Genomic DNA, 25,076 nt, shown 5'->3' with positions numbered 1-25,076 from the left:
AACTCACGGATTATAACATAACCCACTTCCTACATGATCACCAATCTTAGTTTTGAAACATACCTTATGATCCCCTCGTCTTGGTGATCTTTAATCCATGCTTGGTTATGGATTTAGGCTTCATCTTGCCTTTCGATTGGATGATCTTCATGATTAGGGTTTGTGGAGCTCTCATGGAGCTCCTGGCTCTTTCTCGAACACACACGATGTGTGTGTTTATTTGTGTGTTGATTTCTTTTAATTAGTAAATCAACTTTCATCTTATCCACTTTAACCCCTCGAGTTTACTTCTAACACATATTTGGGACCACTCTTCTCTTTTAATAGTTTTTACCATGCACTTAACTAGGTTAAATAGTCTAGTTATTTATTTCATAATATAACGCGTAAGGACATATTTCGAATATATAAAATTTGGATTTTGGGGTGTTACAATTTTACCCGTTCATTAATATTAACCGAGTTTAAATTACCAAATCCGTTTTCGGGGTGTTACATTTAATATTTTTGGTGTGTTACAAAAGATATATTTAGAGAAGGAGAATGAGATGTTTGCGGTTTTAGAATATAAAAATAATTTAGAGATATATTTATGGAATGATTAGTTTTAGCTTAATTATAGGGATAAGGATTGAGAATGAGAGCATTCACATCCGAGTTCTTATCATTGTCCTTATAATTTAACTAAAAACACATTTACCTTATCAATTTAAAGATTTTTCAAAAATTAACAAACATCTGATTCCTTATATCTATTCATGTTCAATTAAATAACGCAAAATTTTAAGGGATGACTAGTGAGTTGGTAAATATATGGATTCATTGTTGCTTTTCTTAAAATTCCATGGATGAGGAATAAAGATAAGGAATCTGATATAGAAGTAAAAGTGAACAATTTTTTTTTTATATTTTGGTTAAAATTTTAGGATAAGGATAAAAATAAAGACTCAAATGTGAATGCTTCACTCATTTTATCTATAAAATTTAAGAAAACTATCAAAAAAACACCACTCCATCCATTTTTTATCATTATCCTTTATCCATATATTTTAAGGAAAACTATAGAGAGTTCATGGAAAACTAAAGTAAATCATTATATGTTTATGGAAAACTATAGAGTTCTTATATTTATTGAAAGCTAAAGTAAATCCTTATATGTTTTTGGATAAGAAATGGGATGTGGGAGGGATAAATATATGGAATAGTGGCTTCAGTTAAATTATATTAAATTATATGAACATGGATAAACTATGGAATGTCAACATTCACATTGAAATCTCTAAAACATGGTTCATCTTTAAAATTTAGAGCAAAATATAGAGAATGATAAAAAACTACCACATCCTTCATAGAGAATGATAAAAACTACTACATCCTTCTTCTTCTAATATCTAAATATCAATTTTAAAAAAGACCCTTAAATGGGTAAATAAGTCAACTTGCTTATTAAACGAGCCGCGATAGGGTTAACCTGTTTTTTAAATGGATGGTTTTCGAGTTAACCAATAAATATGCTGAGACGAACATTTTTTACCCAAACTCGTAACTGTACCAATACCGACCATACAACATTGGTAAATGTACCGGTATTCATTTTTATGGTTTTCGGTTTTGGTATATTTCCGGTATGTTTGCACTATTGGTACCGAAATGGTACCATACCATTATAAGCATTACATTATTAGGTTTGTGTTTTAACTCATTTTTAGTACTTGCACCGCCACGTTACCAATCTCATCCATTAAATAATTCATGTGAGTCGACCCAAAACCTTTAATTTGTCGTCATAAAAATAGAAGGGGCCTGTAATCTTGAGTTTTTCCCTTTGCAACCTAGATTTTTTTATACCATTTAATGGACAATAAAAATTTGAATAGATAGTGATAATATTCATGCGCCGCTTAGATTGTCCATCCTCACCAACGGTTGTCCGACTTCTTGATCTTCTTATCTTCCTCTCTCACATCATCATTGTCGTCGTCAACATCATCATCGTCATTTGCACGTAAATCTCCTCTCTATTTAAAGATCCAAAATTATATCTCAGATTATGTTGAATACACATCAAATAAAAAAATGTCTTTGTGATACACGATGAACGAATCTTGTGACTGCATTATAACAAGATACCAATTCTTAGCCGAAAGGATTTGAATTCGATATTTAGAGTCTGATTCGCTTTTGAAGGACATATTTTGCGACGCACGAATCCGTTGTTAAGGTGATTTAAATCTTTCTTCTCAACTAAGATAAAATCCTTTTGAATATATGATATGCAAGATAAAGAGCCATTTAAGAGGTGATTGGACTTTTGTTTAATTGATTATATTGATATTCAAGAAATTGGTCATGACAAGATGATAAAGCTAGAGATATTTCATTTTGATATCGGATCATTTAGGCCCTAAAATTTCAAAAATAAAAACAAAATAAATAAAACACAATCAAGTTTGCATCCTGCAAACATATTTGGTGTAAGAGGCAATGATAAGTGTGAAAACACATCCAAACATCATTTTAGTGGTTCATTGGCCTATAGTTTGGGTTAATCAGTAAATATGACAAAGATGGTATTTTATAATTAAAATGTTTAAAAGAATTGGTGTGTTTTTTTAAGTTTTTTTAGGGGATCTTTCTAGTTTATCAAATTTAAGTGGTGGTGGACGGTGGTGGTGATGATGGACGGTAGTGGGTCGTGGGCGGTGATGGTGAACTATGGTGGTGGTGGTGATGGGCGGTGGTGGTGAGTGGTGGTCTTTAACTCTCTGCAGACCTTAAAAGATCTTAGAAGTGGTTGGGCCAACTCTGCACCAAGAAGAGCTCCCATAGACGTTTTTTTAATAAAACATCTTTGAAAAAACAAACAGTCTGCGCGGTGCAGACAAAAGAGATTGCGCAAAGTTTTCAGAAAAAACAAACAACACCTAAGTCCGAATGGTTAAAATCTCTAATCTGAATTGGTCAGACATTTTGCCTCTAGACAGTTAAGCATTATATTGACTCTTAATGGTTAAGACCTCTTGCTGGTTCATTAGGGGCTGTTTGTTTAGCTCTTAATGGGGCTCTTAATGGTTCAGAGCTCTTTCTGGTTCATTACTTAATTACTTAATGGTTTAGACTATTTGTTTCGCGAACAGATGTCTGAATGGTTCAGACATTTGCCTCTGAATGGTTAAACATTATACCAAGTCTGAATGATTAAGACCTCTAATCTGAAATGGTCAGACATTTGCCTCTGAACGCTTAAGCATTATACTGTCTTTTAATGATTCAGATCTCTTATTGGTTCAACACTTAATGATTCAGAGCTTAGAGCTTTTACTGGTTCAGCACTTAACTATTTAGATGTTGCACTTAACTATTTAGATGTTGCCAAACAACCCCCAAATCATTCAGAAAGTTGTCAAACATCCCCTTACTATACTACTATGTTAGCAGCCCAGTCCAATTAACAAGGCCCACTCCAAGCCGACTCTTGAGTTTTGTGTTTATCACTACAAATGATCGATCTGTCAAAAAAAACCCTAAATTGCTCCACTAAAATCAGGAACGGAAGAAGAATCGATTTGAAGAGAAAACCAGGAAGCTTTAGACAAAAGCCCACTGTTCTGCTCGTTTTCTTGAATCAGCAGAACCCTAAATCGATCTTCATCGTTATTCCGATCTGTAAGTCACTTTTCTTTGACAGATCATGTGAATAAGGTCAAAGTTGAATCGCTTGAATACGTTTTGATACGGTTTAATTTCATTATTAGTTATAAAATCACGTTGGTGCTTAGGATTAGATAAATCAGAAACCAACCCTAAAAGCAAGTGTAAATCTGAATATTTGAAAAATAACTGGAATATTTTTTATTTAAATAGGTTGAAATTGGTTTATTTGGTTATCAATCAAAACCTAACTCAACCCAATCGAACTCTTGTTTGGTATGGTTAAAAGTTTTACCTGTTTGGTTACCCAACCGGACTCGAAAATTCTAACGTCAAACTAGTAGACATTTAATAACCAAAAAAATCCAACCGGTTTTTGTTTATTACTTTAAAAATAAAATATCAAACTAGAAGAGTTTTTAAAATTTAACAAAGACTCTTTTAGGCGTGCGCCTAGGCTCGTTTTTTAGGCCCAAGAAACCTTTTTCGTTTCGCCTTAAAAGCTCCGCTTTCAGGCCCTTTGGTACATTTTTTAGGTTTAGTCTTGATGAAATGTTGGCCAAACATCGTCTAATGCATCTTGCGCTATGAATAAATGTGTTTCAAACAATTATACCAACCCTAAACAAGCCTTAGCTCTACTTAAAACAACCTAAACTAACCCTTAATAAGCCTAAAACATGTCTAAAGCGTCTAAAATTTGTATATTTTACCATATGCCTTGTCTAAAAAGGTCTTCACCATTTAAGTGCAAATCAACCTTCACGTCTTGAGTACGCCTTACATCTTCAACAACTATGGAATGCTCTCGCATCTCACACTCTATATTCTTCATTCTACTCTTAGAGCATTCATATCTGATCCCTTATCCCAAGCCATACAATCATATTTTTCTTAATTTGTTTTTCACCTTTTTAAAACCTCTTGCATCATATTCTACATATTTATATATTTTTCAATTAAATAATATAACTTTAATTATTTTTTTCCTTTCTTCCATTTACATACACCAATAAAAAAATAAAAAAAAAGATATGGGATATGAAAGATAAGAATCAAATTTGAGGGCTTGGATTGTTTTCTCACAAAAATATAGGAATGGAGATGGGGTTGGGGTTGAGGTTGAGGGAAGAGATGTAGAGGTGTTTTATATTTTTAGCCATTTTAGGGCTTGTTACGGGGGATGAGATGTGAATGTTGTTAATCACTAAAATATATGGTAGAGAATAATAGTCACAAAACATGGAGAATAGAATAACGTGTTTTAAGTCAATGAGGTAGTGATGGAGTGGTTGGGAAAGACTTGGTGTTCCTTGTGACCTAGGTTCGACTCCCACTCTCCCCATTATTTTCTGCGGCATCCAGGTGAAAGGCGAATACAGGTGGCGCCGATTCGTCTTAGATGGGAGGCGAGGTTTTACCGATTATTCCCCTATTATGCCTTCGAGCGGGTGGAGGTCGGGTTTTCACGCATCTGGGAGAGCCAATGGGCTGGTGGCGGTCGAGTAGTCGACCTTGGCTACAACGCCCGGTGTCACGATGGTTGCCACGTCATTCCTTGTCATTCAAAAAAAAAAAAAGAATAACATGTTTTAAAATTATTAACAAAATTTAGAGTGGATAATAATTTTTAATTAAATTATATAGATAAAGATACAAAAGAATATGAATGCTCTGATGATAAGCATTTATGCAATTCTCTCAATTGTCAATTTAAAATTTGGTTGGACATTAAACATGTCCTTTGTTATTACATGATCTTTATTTAGCTAAGAAAAACCTATATGCTTGAGTTATTGGTTGTACTTGTTTAAAAAGTTTTTTTATGAACAATAATGAATGTTGATAAGATATATGCTCAATCAGGTTATTTATTTTTCGAAAACGATGAAAATAATAATAACAACAATTCAGAACCAGAGAAATTTATTCATGAATCAACGTTCGTTAATCTCGACTTGTTATATTTTGTTTTTCTCTCCCTTTAAACATATTTTTTTGACAACCAACATTAGACTTTGTATAAGAACTATTACATATAAATGTAGCAATGTTGAGTTAATTCCTCTTTAGGGTAACTAATAGATGTAGAGAAGTTTTTGCGAGTTACCTTTTTTCGCTCAAACTTGTTTAGGTTGCAAGTTTTGTTGAGTAGGCTAGGAGTTGGCTACAAAATCTAAATTTCCTAAAAAGTGTAAAAAGTCATAAAACACACCCAAAACTCACAAATAACAAAATGAAGATTATTAATAAGGCTCTAATTATGGAATGACAAACATTATTGTGTTTATGTTGATTTAAATGTTGTGTTTTATATACATAGTTCTACGATTATGTATTTAAAGTTTTTATGGACTATTTATGGTTTGAATATGATGTTTGAGTAGTTTTCACTTTGTTATTTGTGGGTTTAGGTGTGTTTTATAGCTGAAATTATAGTGTTTTATGATTTTTTATATTTTTAGAAAATTTGACCATTTCTAGCCGAAGCCTACCCTTGTTGAGTATACATTATAAGAGTTTGGTCTTTTTTATGAGTGAAGACAAAGATAGTTACCTAAACACGATTAGGACCAAAGATAGTTTACCTTTAGATGAAATAGTATAATCTTACGGTCATATCTTTCATTGGTTAGTGTATTAACTCTCGCTCTATTAACTATTAGATATACACCCGCTTATTACCACTCTAATTTTGAATTCTTCAATATCCTTTCGTTATTACCACATCACAAAAACAAATTCCATATATATTAATTTCAGAAAATTCAAGAAGAATCACTCACCCTGTTGTGCTGGAAGTTTGTATTTCATCAACAAAGCATATTTGTGACAATATATAAGGTGCTATAGATATTTAAACACATTAACCATGAAGTCAGCTCGAAAGGACTGGTTCAACTATATCAATGATGATGAACCAAAACTGGTAATTCCAATTGGCCCGCGTTTTCAAGCTAATGTGCCTGAGTGGACCGGCACACCTCGTAAAAACATGGGTTCCCTTTCTGAATTAGACTCTTCTAAATGGTTAGGCACTGTGATATGGCCGATGAAAAATCCAACTCCAGGAATTGAAGGGTGTGCCATAGGGAAAGGAAGACCAGAATCTTGCGGCTGTATGACCCCTGGTTCCGTATTATGTGTTAAGCGCCACATCATCGAAAAAACGAACCACCTACAAACGGTCTTGGGGCCCGCTTTTCAGAAATGGAAGTTTGATCTAATGGGAGAAGCGGTTGCCAAATTATGGAAGCAACAAGAAGAGCAAAGGCTAACCCATCTTATGAAAAATAATCGATTTTTAGAAGGTCAAGATTTCATTAAACTTGCTTTGAGATGTTTTCCGTTAAAATCGAAGAAAGATATAGTTAACTTTTACTTCAATGTATACATCCCTAGACAAATGAGTATACAAACAAGATTGGGATGCAAGATGGTTAATACTGACGATGATCAAGAAGAGAAGCCAAAGAATCCTTATAAGGGTTCTAGAAAGAAGGCTCGAGTTGATTGTGTAACTGTGTATGGTCCTAAACTTGTGAAGGCGAGGTATTTGACCGGAAGAAGATGATCTTATATTGGAAATGGAAATACTTTAGGTGAAATTTGGAACATATACTGCTACTTATGTTTGAAGAACAAAAAAAAGTGAGTCTTTTGTCGCTCGCAATGTTCGTATTTTCATTTCCCTCACACTTGAGTTAATTTGGGAATATATATTGAAGAAGGGAGGGGATGGAATTTTGCCCTATAAGATTGACATACTCAACTTTTTTTCTTTTGGTGTGATTTTTCTAGATATGGTTTATGGCCATATAAATATTATTCTTGCTCGTGCTAATTGTAGGTTTTCTTTGGACAATTTTTCCTAAACACGGTTTTACCTTTTTTTTTGAAGTGTTTTGTGGGTTATTTAAATTTCAATTTGATAATTTAGATATATCAAGAACCAATATGTGGTTCCTTTTTAATTCTCTTGGCCCCCAAATAGATCATATGGTTGAAACTAGGTTAAAACCCGTGTGGTACACGGGGTTGGGTAACATGAAAAACTGAAATAGAAAGTTATAAAAAAATAAATATATATCGTATGCAAATTCTTTATTTATAATTACATATCATATTTACTATCACAACTAAGAAATCTATAAATACAAATACAAATTACAAATCTCTAAAAACTTCTTTATATACAACATTCAGTGTTGTATTCGTTAGTTTACCATCTTTATCAACAATTACGAGTTTGAGTCCATCTCTGCTTTTAACTCTAGACAAAGTGACGTAAAGCTGACAATGAGAAAAGACTGGTTGTCTAAGAAAAAGGCCTACTTTGGATAACGATTGACCTTGACTTTTATTTATCGTCATGGCGAAGCATACAACAATAGGAAATTGTCTTCTTTTAAGCTTAAATGGAATCTTTTTGTCTGATGGTGTTAAAGCAATTCTAGGAATGAAAGTACGCTTGCCTATATTACTTCCAGATATTACTTCAGCTTCTATAACACGCGATCCTAGCATTAAGACTTTTAGTCGAGTCCCGTTACATAATCCATTTCTTTGATCAATGTTTCGTAATAACATGACAGGAACTCCCACTTTTAGTACTAATCGGTGATGTGGCAAACCTGAAATTTTAAGTCCGTTTAGTACATCCGGGGAATATAAGCTTTGATCAAAACCCTCCTGTCGATTCTCAGACTCGCAAATACTGTCGAAACTCAGGTATTCCTTTTCGTCTCCGGGAACTAAAGATAGCAATCGATCATTAATTTCGTCTACAACTTCATTCATAGTTGGTGCAAGAATAGCTCTTTCTTGGAAAAATGTTGCAACACTGAAATTTTGAATAATTGAAGGATAAACGAAGTCGATAAGATCAGAAACATGATTATTTGAATCCATAATAAGATCATCAGATATTTCTATAATTGCCTCACCATCGTTGGAGCCACCTATGTTCCCTTCACCTTAGTCCAACAACCATTGTGCAAAGACCGTTGTTTGTTCAACATCATGTAACTCACCTCCAACAGTTAACCGCATGTTTTTGGTCAACCTAAGTACTTTACAATTATTCCAAATATAAGCAGAACTTAAAGAAGCATTAACAATATCTTGTCTACTACCACTTGGAATTACCGAAAGAATTTGTCGGAAATCTCTACCAAACACAATCGTTTTACCTCCAAAAGGTTGTTGACAATTGCTAGAATCATGATGACAGTATGTCTTTCAAACTCTTACCAAAAGTGTCACACCCCCAAAATCCACACGCGGAGTATCACCGCTTGGGAGCGTGACATGACCAGGATCAAGCCACCAATCATATTGAACATAGCATTTAAATATTAAAAGTAATCAATACAACCCATCACAATATAACTGGTGTTCGACAAAACATAATTTGAGTAGCGGAAGCATAATATGGAAACCAAAAGTAAGTCATAAGTTCATATGTTTAAGCGTTTAACATAACGTCCACGATTCACATCCCACAACGACCTGCTCCTCCCTGTGCAAGCTCCATAAGTACCTAAGGTCCTGCAAGGCATGTAACAGAGAGTCAACAACTAGTTGAGCGAGTTCACAGAAAGAAAGTACGTAATGGCAATTCGTATGTTCAGTAGTGGGGGCTTCCCATGTTTACATTTCTTACTAGTGGGGGCTTCCCATATTTGTCCTTACTAGACTATTTGCAACCAAGAGTGTTCTTCTTAACCCGAGAACATGAATACGTACAGGGTCACGTAGGTTTTACGTGAGTGCCCTTCCCCGAGGACAGTGGTACGCGTGGGGTTTACGTAGGTTTTACGTAAGTGTCCTTCCGACCCGGAAGACAGTAGTAGGTATGAGTTTACGTAGGTTTTACGTAAGTGTCCTCCCGACCCGGGAGACAGTGGTAGATACTAGTTTACGTAGGTTTTACGTAAGTGTCCTGACTAACCTGAGGACGATGGTATATAGTCTAGCAATAGCGTAAGTACGAGTAATTATCCAATTCAAATCTTCCAACCCAATTCCCAAGCCGGGAATCTCATGCCTTGGCTGTGTGAACTCACCTTGGTTTGCTCGGTATGCTAAACTATGTGCTTGCAACTGGTCGAATAAGTCGTCAATATGTGGAAGAGGATAACGGTTCTTCACCATCACCTTGTTGAGTTCCCGGTAGTCTATGCACATCCTGAAGGTACCGTCCTTATTTTTCACGAATAACACTGGAGCTCCCCAGGCGAAGAGCTTGGACGAATAAAGCCCTTTTCCAAGAGCTCTTGTAGCTGCTTTGACAGTTCTTCCAGTTCAGTTGGAGCTAAATGATATGGTGCTCGAGCTATGGGTGCTGCTCCTGGAGCGAGCTCGATTTGAAATTCGACCTGACGATGAGGCGGTAGTCCAGGTAAATCTTCAAGAAACACCTGAGGAAAATCACGTACAACTGAAATATCCTCCAACTTCTTTTCTTTTGCTGATGCATCAGTGACAAGCGCCAAAATGGCGGTGTGCCCCTTTCATAACCATTTCTGAGCCTTCAAGTAGGAGATGATGCCAACCACAGCACCACTCTTGTCGCCTTGAACTTCGAGAGGTTCCTTGCCAGAACGAGGAATGCGAACTATCTTTTTCTTGCATAAGATCTCTGCGTGATGTTGGGATAACCAATCCATACCAATGACGATGTCGAAACTACCCAAAACTATGGGTATGAGATCGATCGAGAAAGTCTGACCAGCTAAGACGATGTTACAACCCTTGACTACATGTGCGGCTTCTACACTTTTACCATTTTCTAACTCTACGACATGTTTGGTGTTTAGGGGTGTTGGTGTACGTTTTAACATTTGACTAACTTTTAAAGACACATAACTGGTATCCGCACCCGAATCAAACAAAACAGTAACGTAAAAGTCGTCGAGAAGAAACTTACCCATGACCACGTTAGGATCGCTCCTTGCGTCACCTCGACCCAGCACAAAAGCACGACCCCTAGCTTCATTGTCGTTATTGTTCCCACCGTTGTTGTTACCATTGCCTTGGTTGTTGTTGTTGTTGCGATTCTGGTTCTGGTTTAACTGGGGGCAATCACGCTTGAAATGACCTTCGGCCCCACACTGAAAACATCCCCTGTTGCCCCGCTGTTGCTGCTGCTGCGGGTTTTGTGGAGCTGTTAATTGCAGTTGCTGGTTCTGATTCGCAGGCCGTGGGCTCCTACAGTCTTTGGCCTCGTGCCCCATCTTGAGACACCTTTGGCAACGACCCTTGTTGCACTGGCCGCTGTGGTGTCTGTTACAGTTGTGACACTTGGGGTGAAATCCTTGATATCTCTTCTGCCTATAACCACCAGAAGATTGCTGACTAGGACACTGGTAGTGGTCAGTCTTCTGTTGCTGAGCTTGAGACTGAACTGTTGCTGAACCTTTGCTAGAATCCCCCTCCCACTTTCTCTTGTTGTCGCTGGGAGTAGCAGGAGTAGTCGCTGAAGTGGTAGCAGTAGTAGCGCTGATACGTTTCGGTAGTTTGTCCTGATCCACTGCCTGATTAGTGAGACGATGAGCTAGGCGTTGAACATCCTGGATGTTGTTATGATTAGCCGATGTCACGTGGCTTTGAATTTCCGGTGCTAACCCCTTGAGATATAACTCGATACGCCTGATAGGTGGGTCCACCATAGTTGGACACAAAACAGCCAGCTCATTTGACCGCTTGGTATATGCCTCGATCTCCGACCCCGTCATCTTTAGATTGAAAAACTCCACTTCTAACTTGTGGATGTCGTCGCGTGAGCAGTATTCCCTTTTGATCAGTTCTTTGAATTCGTTCCAAGGGGTGGCGTTAGCAGCTGCCAACCCTAGGAGTTGAACTTGCGCGTTCCACCAAGTTAGCGCAATTCCTTCCAACGTGCCAGTGGCGTACTTGACCCTGCGAGCCTCAGGGCATTCACACATCTCGAATACCGACTCGAGCTTTTCAAACCAATGGAGTAGTCCTACTGCTCCTTCCGTGCCACTGAATGTGCCTGGACGACAGTCCATGAAGTTCTTGAATGTGCAGACAGGTTGTGGGGCGTGTTGACCTGCTTGTGCAGCTGCAAGTGCCGCAGCTACTTGTTCGTTGATAAGAGCCGTCAACTGGGCTTGAGTCATATTCACACGTCCAGACATGATCTTCATAGTAAAAGTAGAATAAGTGAGAATGGTTCGCGAGTAGTGCGATGGCAGAAGAGTGTAAGCACATAGGTGTTCTCATGTAATGACGCATAGTAAGCAATGTAATCTAAGCATACTGCGAGCAAAGTTCTATGTAATTCTAGCATGTAGGCAATAAACATAAACCTTATTACCTAGGATGTTGAGTCTTGCACGTGGAGCGAAGCGTCGTTGTGGATCGTTGAGAGCACTGTTCTGGTTATAGTCTGGTTTTAATAAAAACGTTTTTCCCATATTAAAACCAAGTTCTCTATAACCAATGGCTCTGATACCAATCTGTCACACCCCCAAAATCCACACGCGGAGTATCACCGCTTGGGAGCGTGACATGACCAGGATCAAGCCACCAATCATATTGACATAGCATTTAAATATTAAAAGTAATCAATACAACCCATCACAATATAACTGGTGTTCGACAAAACATAATTTGAGTAGCGGAAGCATAATATGGAAACCAAAAGTAAGTCATAAGTTCATATGTTTAAGCGTTTAACATAACGTCCACAATTCACATCCCACAACGACCTGCTCCTCCCTGTGCAAGCTCCATAAGTACCTAAGGTCCTGCAAGGCATGTAACAGAGAGTCAACAACTAGTTGAGCGAGTTCACAGAAAGAAAGTACGTAATGGCAATTCGTATGTTCAGTAGTGGGGGCTTCCCATGTTTACATTTCTTACTAGTGGGGGCTTCCCATATTTATCCTTACTAGACTATTTGCAACCACGAGTGTTCTTCTTAACCCGAGAACAGGAATACGTACAGGGTCACGTAGGTTTTACGTGAGTGCCCTTCCCCGAGTACAGTGGTATGTGTGGGGTTTACGTAGGTTTTACGTAAGTGTCCTTCCGACCCGGAAGACAGTAGTAGGTATGAGTTTACGTAGGTTTTACGTAAGTGTCCTCCCGAACCGGGAGACAGTGGTAGATACTAGTTTACGTAGGTTTTACGTAAGTGTCCTGACTAACCTGAGGACGATGGTATATAGTCTAGCAATAGCGTAAGTACGAGTAATTATCCAATTCAAATCTTCCAACCCAATTCCCAACCCGGGAATCCCATGCCTTGGCTGTGTGAACTCACCTTGGTTTGCTCGGTATGCTAAACTATGTGCTCGTAAACAATCAATCAATCAATCAAGGCCTAAGGTAATGCATTGACACACAGTCAGTTCATGTTGGTTAAGTTTCACATACATTCTATGTCACAAAGTGCTTGACAGTTAATCCCATGTATCGTATGAGCAGTTAATCGATTTTTATGCCATTCATGTACCACATCGTTGTCTATTGCAGTCTATTCCAATACAATCATTCAATAACACACTTAACAGAGTTAGCATTCAACAGAACTAATAGAATTAACAATTAACAGAATTAATCAACTTATCTTTGACATGCTTAACTGAATTAACAGAAACTCGATCATGCATTAATACTACAATCCGGACTATATGGCAAAACAATTGCTCGGATCATGTGTGCATACATTAAAAGGTCGGACTTGGTATCTTATACAAGGCATAAAGTCAGACTCACCAATACAAGCAAAAAGTCGGACACTATATCCCAAGTAAAAGGTCGGACCCCTTACATCTTACAAAAGTCGGACTCCCCTTTGTTCTCTTTAAAAGTCGGACTCCCCTTGGGTTACATAAAGGTCGGACAAACATCCCCCACCATTAAAATTCGGACCCATACTCCCATCCTTAAAACTCGGACCTACATCCCCCCACAAACTCGGACTATATGCACAATAATAAAAGTTCGGACCTATTAACTTTATTACAAAAATTCGGACAACACCCAACAACATCAAGTTCGGACTAAATCATGTGTTACAAAGTTCGGACTTCTCATATATATACAATAATATTCGGACCATCATAAGCATTGAAAGGTCGGATAAGTATTGAAAGGTCGGATCTTATTAACATTTCAAAAGTTCGGACTTTAAGCATAACATTCAAAGGTCGGACCAACATCAATCAAATCATGCGAGCATTCAACTTTCATTGTAACAGTTACGTTTTTGTTTTCACGATCAGGAAACCCTAATTCATACATATGCAATGCAGTAATCTAATCAACAATGAACATCTTCTTCATATTTAGACGTATTAGTATCATGCTAGTGGTTACACAACTGATCATATTCATTTCACAATAATCAGAATCAATAAACACAGAAACATTACATGTAGAACTAGGATTTTCATAAATCACATAATCAAAGCTTAACAACAAGAAATCATTGAACAATTACCTTGGATTGATTATGGATTGAAAGATCAAGATTGATGCAGAAGACTTGTGTCAATGATGAAGAGGATGGTTGTAGAGAGAATTGGAGAGGAATCTTAGGTACGTATGACGATTGTGTGAATGATTAGTGAAGGGGATTAGGGTTATGAGTGATTAAGATTTCACTAACTGCTCTACTCATCTCCTAAGTATCATCTTTTACATAAAACACACCCATCTCAATACAATTTACAGTTTCATCACTAAGTTCATGTATTTGTCAAATCATTCAAAAGATAACACATAACATGCAATAATCACAATACCTTTTATCAAGTCACAACGTATACAGTTACAAAGCAAACCAATTATGCAAGTAAACACTAAACAAGCAGTGAATGTGCAATAAATGCGAAAGTGGAATCTCGGAAACTCGAGTTGTCACATTATCCCCAATTTGAAAGAAATTTCGTCCCGAAATTTAGCATGCGGTTACTGAGGAAGCTAGGTAAGTTGTATCGTTTACTGGTTTTCCTGGGGTGTCACAAAAAGCTTCAAAACCATGCCTGTGCACCATAGGTGCTTCATCCCATATTATCAAGGATGTTTTCTTTAATAAAGCAGATTCGTCGCTATTTGGCTTTATATGACAAACTGAATCCTCTTATTGAAATTAGAAACCGAGAATGTGTTGTCCTACCTCCGGTAAGCAACAAAGAAGCAATCCCACGCGAAGCAACATTCAAAACCATCTTTCCTTTTGATCGAAGCGACGTAGATAATGTTTTCCAAAAAAAAATTTTACCCGTTCCTCCGTATCCGTAGACAAAAAAACACCACCTTTGTCTTCTTCAACCGCTTTTATTATATCATTGAAAACACACCTTTGCTCATCAGTTAACGAAGAAAAAAGGGTGTCAAACTCCTTCTTCTGTTTGTTCTTATCATAATCCAACTTCTCAAGAATTAATCGATTATCCAAATAATCGGTAGAGTCAAAGTCAGGATAAGGCATTGTACTCCAATTTCTTAAGGTGGAATTATTATGATTTAAAATTTTCTCAATCTCACATAAAGTAAAGTTTTTTATCTCTTCATCATCAAAGTGTACATCTGAAAAACAAATGTGCAAAATTATAAAGTAATAACTTATAAATAACGAAAATTATAACAGTTATAAAACAGGACTAATACCTTCAACACTTATAATTTTACGTTGTCCATAAAGGATCCCTTTTGTTAAAATTTGCCATGTTTTTTGCCATACATGTTCTGGCCTTGAAATGGTATTAGACATCAACATGATGACAAACAAAGAACGTATATAATTTGGCAAACCTGTAATACTTGCTTCTTGAATAGCTTCAATATACTCTTTGTCATCATCTAACAATCCTCTAGCATAACACGCCTCTCTAAATGTCTTAAATTTACGTCCATTTACCGCAAGAATGTCATCAAAGCATTTTGGACCTTTAACCTTATTTAAGAGAATCCTTAAAAAATAAGCCTCGCCAAGAGCTGGACAAACATGATGAATGCGACCAATTGATTTTCCAGTCTGCCTAGGTTGCCAACATCGTTCGTTTGATTTCCAAACAAACTTAGTCGGAAATTCAACATATGTAAGTGTTCGTGCAAGCTCGTTATGTTTGTTGCACTCCATCCAAGACAAAAACATTGAAGAAGCCACTAATGGATTGTTAAGAACATTTTCGGTATAATCATCCGCACCATATACAACATTTTGTTGGTTTGGAAGATGGAAAGGTAGTCGAATAACAGTTGGGTAACTGTAATGAATATCATATCGAAATATACGCCATGAAGCCTCACACGCAGACACATATCTACAATCATAATATTTTTTAATCTCATCAACCGGTGGATCATCGTCATCTTCTCCGTTACCACCATCAACAGCAACTGTAACCTTATCAGGACCTTTGTTGATATATTTGAATAGATATTTAATAGATCCGACCTGATTACACCACTCAACATTAATATGGGCCTGATATTTTTTCAAAAGGGTTTTGTTGTACGGCACAACGCTTCTATTATCTAGCTTGACACCACACTTTTCGACAAAAGCTCCATTATCTCGTCTTCGTTATATAGGAAATCCACTTGAATCAATAGACGTGTGATCACGGAATTGTTTTGCAATTTTTTTTTAACACAGTTGATGTTATGGCTACCACATCGTCCATGTATCATATATTCACCGACAAGTGTGTACAATTCCATGTCTTCATTTTTGTCTGGAATTTTAGCAGAAATTAGTGGATCAATGTGTTCAACTTTTGGAAACTTGTGAGCAGGATCCATAAACAAACATATATGCGCATGAGGCAATCCACGCTTCTGAAACTCCACCGTATAAACAACTGCAAAAACATTAAACAAAATAGTAAATATTAGTTATTATTATTTACTTAACATAATATATTTTGCATAAAATTGTAACTTATGTAAATAAGTGGGAACATACCTGCTGAAACTTTGCCAAGTAGTGACTTGTCCTTTAAGTCTTTAATCAACGAATCTAATTTTACTTTAAACAATTGGTCAAGGATATCAGGTCTGTCTTCAGGATTGATGGTTTTGTCTTTAAGAAACCTCTTCACCTCAGGCCACTTAGAATTACATGTGACTGTTATAAAAATATCTGGATATCCAAACCAATTACAGATAGACATTGCATCCAAATAATTTTGCATCATGTAACGGGAACCACCAGTAAATGAAGAAGATAAGATGTACTTTTTTCCTGTCTTAGATAGGTCTGTATTACCATGGTTACGCAGTTTTTTTAAATTCTCATAAGTTTCAGATCTTAGAGACTTTTGTTGAAAACGTATGTAATTTAGTCTTTCAGCTTCAATCATGGTGTAGGCATCCACTAAGAATTGTTGAAAAAGCCGTCTAGAATTATGGATTAGTGAGAAAACACTAACCCTATCTTGGATCCTGTAAGCAAAGAACTCGCGCATGCTACAAGTTTTTCGTTTATTTGTTGTGGAAGCAATAAGACCCTTAATAGGGATGTCAACTCTATAACAATCTTCACCATAAGGAAACAACAAAGGATATTGAAGAGCAAGATAAGAAGGATATAGCTCACTAATATGTTTTAGATTACCTTCTTTGGTTTCTACAACAATATCTCGGTTTTCAATTGAATGACCAATATCACCAACAATTAAAGCAGCTACTTCTGAAGCGGTTGGTAAATTGTATGTCCTCCCATCTTTTTCTCTCTTTCCATTGAGACGTAACCTTAAATTCAAATGAGGATTTTCTTTGAAAGAATCTCTTACCATACGGTAATTTTTCACCAAAATATTCTCTGAATCTAACATTTTCTTTAGATATTCAATAATTTGAAGGTCAACTTGATCGGTGGTTGATGAAGAAGCTTTGTTAGTATCACTGTACAAGTAAGAAAATATAAACTGATTATTAGTCTTTTAGTTTTATAATAGTATAACAATGTTATAAATAACATATAAGCATACAATTAAATACATATCCAAGAACCGCTTGTCTATTAAAAAGTTCATAACTGACAGAACTTTGGTTTAGATCCATCTTCAGGTAAAAGACTTCCAATATAATGGCAATTTTGACCACCAAGTCTATAAATACAAAAGGAGCTTTTCCTTTATTAACAAAATGATCAACCTTTCCACCCATGGACGTAAATGAAAACATTGAGTTATAACGTCTAATGGTTTTCAAAAAATACTTGCTTTTAGAATCCAACCCGTTATAATGGAGGACGCTCTACTTTACCATTTCCACAACATACTGAATAACTTGTGTTAACACGATCTTTTGATTTCCCTCTAGCAGCCTCATCTTTCCATAATATTGCATGACATATCTTACATATAACATTCTAGTCACCGTGATCAAGGTAATCTATTTAAAAAATATACAGAAAAAGTGAATATTAATAAGTATAATTTGATAACATTAAAAAATGAAGTAAATACGGAAACAGTATAGATAATGCTATAAGACTTAAACATTTTGATACGCCTGCAAATTCAATTGTTATAACTTCCGGTTGACGAAGTTTAGGAAAGCACAAATCCTTATACTTTCTAGTATCCAAATATTTTTTTCTATATAGTCTACGTTGTGAAGCCATGGATGGTCCATGTCCTTATTTAAAACTGTAGAAAAAATTTAGTTAGCATCGAAACTTATGCTTATAAATAATACAACTTCTTAATAGGTACTTGTTAATAGTAATTATTTACCATTAGGAGTTTGATGAGATGACAAACATGTACGGTTGATGGTGATCGAAGTAGATCAGGTAGACATTCTTCTTGTATTTGATGACGGTCGAGTATTGTTTTTGTTGTAATTAGGCGTCTCTACAAATAAGAAACAAAATCAGCATTATGAAGTCAAATAAATCGGGAACTCAATTTAAAAGTAGGGTTTTTCAGTTATAAAATATACCCCTCATAATGTCCATTGGACTTATAATTCTTTGATTGGTAGAAACAACTTGTGTAGGTGTTTTAGGGCTTGGATAACATCTATCTTGGATGATATTTTCTTTAAATTTAGAAACATGTCTAGTATTTGATGACGGTGTAGTATTATTATTAGTGTTGTTAGACATATCTGCAAAAAAATCTAATTATATATTGATTACGTATATGGAAGGTTGTAGGGATAGGATTTTGAGTTATAAAAGTAGACCTTTTGTAATATCCGACAATGGACTTCTAACCACTGCATTAGTGGCAACAACTTGTGAATGTGTTTCAAGACATGAATAAGATGTATCTTTTATGTTATTTTCTTTGCATTTAGAAACATGTCTTGAGCTAATTGATGATTGAATGTTTCCGCTACCAACTGCAAAGAAAAAATAAAAATGTTAATCATTTATTTAAGTTTATAATGTATGAGTTCATAAAAATAGCAGTTAAAACACAATTATTATGATTTGAGTTTCCAGCGAGTATGCGAGATAAATTAATAGTTGAAACATCAACGGGTTGTGTGATAGAAAAATTCTTAGATCTTTTGTTATCTAGATAAATTTTACTCAATTGACGCATTTGTTTACTATGTGTACTGGCCATGTCTGTATTTGAAACTGCAACAAAATAAATAAAGTAAAAAATAGTAAAGTATATCAATAAAATTGTTAAGTAATTAATTTTAGTAGATACATGAAGATATTTTTTTATAAAGTGTACCTTTTCTTATGTCAGCCAATGGACTTGGAAAGGTTTCATTAGTACAAATAACAGGTGAAGGTGCATGATTCGTGATATTTACTTTGCAATTCGAACCATTTCTAGAATGTGTTGTTGGTTGTAAAATACTCTGTTGAACTGCAAAAATATAATAGATGCAGGGGTTGCTGAAACATTTAATTGTAAAAGAGTAGTATAAATGTCATACTCACAATTATTGTTTTAAGTTATTTGAACAAATCCAGGGGTTGCTAAAACATGAAAACTTTGTGAAAAAAGTCTCCTTCGATCTCTTGCTATCCAAATAGGTTTTCCTTATCTTTCGCCTCTCTTTAGAAACGCTAGCGGCCATTGCTTTATTAAAAAATGCATAAACAATTAATTAATATGGTATATCTATTGTTATACAGTAGTACAATTTACATTCTTACATTTACTATTTTCAGGCATTGTAACAGATGTAAAGCTTTGTGCAATATGGACGGGTTCCACAAGTGAAAGGCCCCTTGATCTTTTTCTATCCAGATAAAGTCTCCTCATTTTTCGCCTCTCTTTACAAAAGATATAGGCATCCATCATTTTTTTGGAGCTGTAATAAGGTTTTAAAATGAAAGTGATAGTAAGTCTAATAAATAAAACGATTTATATTAAACGCCATTGTTATCCATTTTGGTAGTCAAATGTCTAAAATCTAGTAAAAGTTTAACAAATGCCAATAATTAACATTTAATTAATTTAAAAGTGTATATGAAATAAACAAACGTATACTCAATTTATGCTAATGTTGACACTTTAAATGGTAAATAATCATACTTTTATTGATTGGTAAATAGTTAGTGTTTTCAAAACTCTTGACAAAAAATGGGTCGACTTAAAACATATTTAGTTACTAAACATGCAACTATATTTAGATTTGTAATATTAAAATAACAATATATAGTTGATAAGTAATGATAGAATCTCGTTTTGTAAATTCATAAATATTTACTTAAGTACAATTATATAATATATAAAATAATAAAAATTAGAAAAAAAAATCAAACATGTACTTGATAATAAAAAAAAATGTTCAACCAAAAAAAACTTATGTTCAAACCAAGGAAATAACGTTAAACCAAGCAAAATCCAAATAGTCAAGTTCTTAGTTCTTAATGATAATAAAATACCAAATCTAAATAAATAAATAGTTTATAAAAAGACTAAAAGATGATTCTTTCAAATTCGGATAAATATCATTATTTTTCCTTCTTTGGAATCAGGAGGGTTGCATTGGCAGTTCCTTTCGCACCTTCAACAAATTTAGGAGGGGGTTTAGTTGCCGACTGTTTAGGAGAATCGTCAATATCATAAACCTTAGCCATATTATGCTTCAATTCAGAGTGAGTGGTGTTTTCCCAACACCTCCATCATCCAGCAAAGTTCTTGCATTACTTGTAACAATAAGTGACAATGGAGTAACATTGTCGCTCGTGGATGATGTAGTATCCTAAATAAAGAAACGAAATAAATTTTGTTACAATAAAGGATTAATTTAAAAAAACTTGAAAGATATCTATTGTTTATCCGATAAAAGACAATACCTTGAAGTTGATAGTATCTTGGGATTCAAATTCAGTGGACTTGGAATTCATGGAGTCTGATGGGTTAACCTAAATTGTATATAAAAACCTAAATGTTAAATAATTAAAATAGATCATTAACAAACTGTTAAATATAATTAGGTCATATACAATACCTGATAAACCTCTAGATTTGCTTCAAGCTTTGATATGATGGAGGGATCATCAATGAAGTTGCTAATAGTGAAAGACTTGTAGTTGTTTGTGACATTAAAGTTGGAAATGTCAATTTTAAATGCATACTTTTTTCCAACCAAATCAGCAATTTCATCAGGAATCATGCTGAGACTATCATCCTGTTATATAATTAAACTAAAAGTATAAATATATGTCTAAAACAGAAATTCATGAAAATGAATTATTGTGAATTTTAGAAAACTTTACATCTAGGATCCTATCAAGCAAATCTTTGGCGCTTTTTTCAGCATTTTTCTAGCCTCGCGATCCAACACAATTAGAGAAACAACACTAGTATTATCTTAACCTTAATGGAATTTTGTAACTTGAATATATAAAAATAAGAAATATTGGCGACAATACGGTATTCCTCATGACTGAGGAGATGTGCGAAAGGAATAACGCTTGAAATAGTAAGGAAAACGCAAACTAGCGAAATAAGAATGTTAAAAACATTAAGATAAAGAACCCGGGTAACGGGTCGTAAGGAAGTATAGGTAAGAACCGAGTAACGGTAAACGTAGGACAAACCGACGTGTAAATGACGTTAGAAGTCATAGAGTCGGAAGGATAATTCAGAAGAAAACAAATATAGCCTTAGACTACGGTCAAGGTCCATAGAATTCAAGAACGAAAACGAATGATTTCTAAACTTAAAAAGGGTGCATTGACACCGAAAGTATATTTTAGAACGAGATGAGTAAAAGATGAATCTACCGGATCATCACAACCTTCAGGAATTATAAGTAATGATAAGGTCTACGAGAGCAGAAAGACCCTTGGGTCACAAATAGAAAGAAACAAACTGTTTGAGTCTCACCTAGCCTATGAGCCTAAGTAAAAGAGAGCCCACGAGTCAATAATGTAAAGCAAGGAAACTGGTTGTAACTCCCCGTGTAAAATAATAACGGGAGGTAAGGTTAGTATAGAAGCGATGGGTTTCGCTAAGTTAATTAAATGAGTTTAAATGAAGAGATCATGAAGGGTCTGGTTGACAAAAATGAAGATTTTCGATATTGAAAAGTTTTATATAAACTTAAACATGACGTGAAGCGATCACGGTTAAGAAAAGTAATATGGAATATAATCACGTTATAGGGTGAACTATGAATTGGGGATAATAGAAGTTTGTAAGACTTAAGAAGGCAAAGTGGATATACCCAGGCAATGGGGTATAAGGTAACCAGTGACTAATAAGTCTAACCACCAAGACGAGCAATCAATAAAGATAAAGGATAAGAGCCGAAGGTAACCGCCCATGAGGCCTTACATGTAAAAGGCGCATACGCTTAGAAACCAAAAAGACGTTACTATAATTCCCTAGTAAGATTAGTGAACGCGAGCAATCCCAAAGTAAATCGCCAAAATCAGGTTCATTAACTTTAACCCATTGAATTACGTGATAAAGGTTTCGAGGACGAAACCTCTTTAAGGGGGTAGACTTGTAACACCCCGAAAATATAAATATTATATTGTAAACTAAACATCGGTAATAGTCACGATAAAATAACTAGGAATAAATAACCTAGTTAGTTAGTGTCTTGACATAATAGAACAAACATGGTTAAAATACCCTTTACAAAACTTGAATAAGTAAAGGGGCTAATGTTGAACAAAAGTTAAAATGGGTTTTATTTATTAAAAAACAAAACACCAAAAACACACACTAAAGTGTGTGTTCTGGTCATGTAAATCACAGGAACCAAAAGAGCTCTCAAAAACCCAAACCCTAGCTTACAGAATTGATCAAATCAAGAAGGCAAATCAAGTTCAAATCAAAAACCAAGCTCAAACTAGTGATCACTCAAGTGAGGGGATCACAAGGTATGTTGAATTTAGTCTTTTGGTTTCGTTTTGATTTCTTGATGAACACATGAAGTAGAAATCTGAACTTGCATGTTTGATTTTGGAATGAAGTTATGATAAATTCATGATTTAGAACAAACCCTAGTCAATAATTTGATGCATTAGTGTCAATAGATATGAGATTCATAATCATCCATTTATGTGGTTAATGGGTTTTGTAGAAAGATGATGAACACTAGAATTATGATTATTAATCTAGTGTTACTTGAGCTCCATGAGATAAGTCTAGGTGTTGATGTATAACTAGACATTTGAATTTGTGAAAAAATGCTCAAAATTGGCTAAAGTATGGTGGGAATAAACCATACGGGTTGAAATGAACGGTTAGAATCGTTCGGTGTATCATAGAGAACGGGTCAAATATTGGTTAGAAATAGTTTGGCTTGACATTAAAGTGAGGATTTTCACTCGTCAACCAAACGGGTCAAAAACTATGTCCTTATATCGATTCTTACGCGTAAAGATTTGAAAGCCTCATATCGCTGGTGCTAGATAGCAATTTTAGTAATGAATGGTTATACTAAGTTAAGGTTATGAATCCGTGTTATCGGGTCGAATGGTAGAAACTAGTTGCAAGAATTGCATAAAGTGACAATGCTTGAATTTATAGAAAACAAGCATGAAATTCGAATATGAGCGTTAAGCCATGTAATGGTACGGATCCGCCAAGAATTTCAAGCCCGGGGAATGGGTAAATAAGATTAGAATGCCAAAGAATAAATTGGCAAACAATTTGCACACATAGTTAACGGGTCGAATAATTGAAACAAGGATTTTGTGGGCCATTCGTTCATAATCCGGGTTTCGTTAAGTGAAATTTATATGGTTAGATCTGTAATCTTAATACGGACATATAGGAAAAAGAATCGGCTAAAACGGATATGTAAATAAAAAGTTATGAGGAATTAAGCAAAAAAAAAATAATAAAGAAGGCTGAGCTGGGCGAACCGTAGGCCCAGGTTCTGAACCGTGGCTCATAGTCTGGCAGTTCTGCTTTGAGCTGGGTGAACCGTAGGCCACGGTTCTGAACCGTGGCTCACAGTCTGGTAGTTCTGTTTTGAGCTTGGCAAACCGTAACCTACAGTCGATTTGAAATAAAATTTTGATTTTGTTTGTTTTTCGTTGTTTAGCAATAGAACTTGAATTTATTTAATATTATGATGTCAAAACTAATAATTGGTGTGGTTTTGACCTTAGGTAATGCTCGTTTCATTGTGGATGTCGATCAAGCAAGGAAATCAAGAACCGAACACAAGTTTTGAATGCTTCCGTGATAATCTAATCTAGTTCAAACCATGTTGTTTTGTAAACACTTCTAAACGTTGAATATTTTAATCTAGTTAGTTGACTATGTTCAAATGCTATAATGAAGTACATCTTAGTTTATTAACTAAGTTTTTGTTAACTATGTATTTCGTTTTAAAAAGTCCGTATTTTATCATTAAACAATGGAATTATAAGAAGAGTCTTACATGTTCGGGGACCATAACTAGCTTGGTAATGTTAAAACAGTGCTTCTAGTGTAAATTTGGTGTTTCGGGTAGTGTCCGGTTGGTTTACCGGTTCGTTAAGTTGCTAAACTTCGCAGTTTAGTGTGCTTTATGTAACCTTTTGTGACAGTTTCGATTCCCGACACTTAGGAAAGCATTCAGGACCATTTAATCATATTTCTGCATGATATTAGTGTGTTTAAATGTTGAAAATTGCTGATTTTTGCTGAATTCAGTACTTTAGGTGAGTTTTAGTCACTTTCCGGCACTTAAACTATCTCTAGGAAGGCAGTTTTATGATCTTTACTTTCCTACACACTATACTAGTGTAATACTTGGTTTCTGGCTCATTCTGTATCTCAGCACATTGTCTGTCTATGTACTGAACTCCGTCAGCATTTTCCCGGTTTGTCTGATAACTGTGCTAACTGTGTTTCGTGCATCATTTGAGTCAATAAAGTTCTCATGCAATAATGATATGACATTAAGCAATATGTGATGCACATGTACATATATGGCAATAATCAGAAAACAATTCAAGTCATTAGTTGTATTCAGCACAGTCATTAAGCACTAATCATGGTTTA

At 35.3% G+C, this 25,076-nt stretch overlaps 2 protein-coding genes and 1 long non-coding RNA gene across 5 annotated transcripts; 2 read left to right on the top strand and 1 right to left on the bottom strand.

Annotated features, from left to right (window-relative positions):
- The first annotated feature begins 3,438 nt into the window (after positions 1-3,438).
- On the top strand, positions 3,439-7,545 carry LOC110868557 (AT-rich interactive domain-containing protein 1-like). 3 transcript variants are annotated; one of them, XM_035977090.1, is made up of 3 exons: positions 3,439-3,666; positions 6,687-6,962; positions 7,054-7,545. In XM_035977090.1, exons 1-3 carry the CDS (start codon positions 3,501-3,503, stop codon positions 7,059-7,061), a joined length of 450 nt encoding a protein of 149 aa, XP_035832983.1. In that variant the 5' UTR covers positions 3,439-3,500; the 3' UTR covers positions 7,062-7,545. The 3 variants fall into 3 exon arrangements, with proteins under 3 accessions (XP_035832983.1, XP_021973446.1, XP_021973453.1); XM_022117754.2 differs by having other exon boundaries at positions 3,440-3,666; positions 6,687-7,545; XM_022117761.2 differs by having other exon boundaries at positions 3,442-3,666; positions 6,415-7,545.
- A 273-nt stretch (positions 7,546-7,818) lies between these two features.
- On the bottom strand, positions 7,819-19,877 carry LOC118490361. Its single transcript, XM_035987949.1, has 13 exons — positions 19,769-19,877; positions 19,596-19,691; positions 19,338-19,475; positions 19,214-19,234; positions 18,863-18,990; positions 18,378-18,497; positions 17,921-18,033; positions 16,601-17,541; positions 16,183-16,496; positions 15,445-16,090; positions 14,991-15,219; positions 8,685-8,866; positions 7,819-8,627 (listed from the first exon to the last, which is right to left on the bottom strand). The coding sequence occupies exons 1-13, from the start codon at positions 19,875-19,877 to the stop codon at positions 7,819-7,821; spliced, it is 3,846 nt and encodes a 1,281-aa protein (XP_035843842.1).
- Positions 19,878-21,523: 1,646 nt separating this feature from the next.
- On the top strand, positions 21,524-24,404 carry LOC118479348. Its single transcript, XR_002552558.2, has 2 exons — positions 21,524-22,957; positions 24,197-24,404. It is a non-coding gene; the product is annotated as an uncharacterized LOC118479348 (long non-coding RNA).
- The last annotated feature ends 672 nt before the right edge of the window (positions 24,405-25,076 follow it).

This window comes from Helianthus annuus, chromosome 1, assembly GCF_002127325.2.
Source record: "Helianthus annuus cultivar XRQ/B chromosome 1, HanXRQr2.0-SUNRISE, whole genome shotgun sequence".
NCBI lineage: Eukaryota > Viridiplantae > Streptophyta > Magnoliopsida > Asterales > Asteraceae > Helianthus > Helianthus annuus.
This window is presented reverse-complemented; position numbering and strand designations above follow the sequence as displayed.

Coding starts and splice junctions, on each gene's coding strand:
- LOC110868557 (XM_022117754.2), top strand. CDS start 3,501: ATGATCGATCTGTCAAAAAAAACCCTAAATTGCTCCACTAAAATCAGG. Junction 3,667..6,686: donor CTTCATCGTTATTCCGATCT/GTAAGTCACTTT, acceptor CTAAATGGTTAG/GCACTGTGATATGGCCGATG.
- LOC118490361 (XM_035987949.1), bottom strand. CDS start 19,877: ATGAGGAGACTTTATCTGGATAGAAAAAGATCAAGGGGCCTTTCACTT. Junction 19,476..19,595: donor TTTTTTCACAAAGTTTTCAT/GTTTTAGCAACC, acceptor ATATTTTTGCAG/TTCAACAGAGTATTTTACAA. Junction 18,498..18,862: donor TTGTTGCCACTAATGCAGTG/GTTAGAAGTCCA, acceptor TCTTATTTGTAG/AGACGCCTAATTACAACAAA.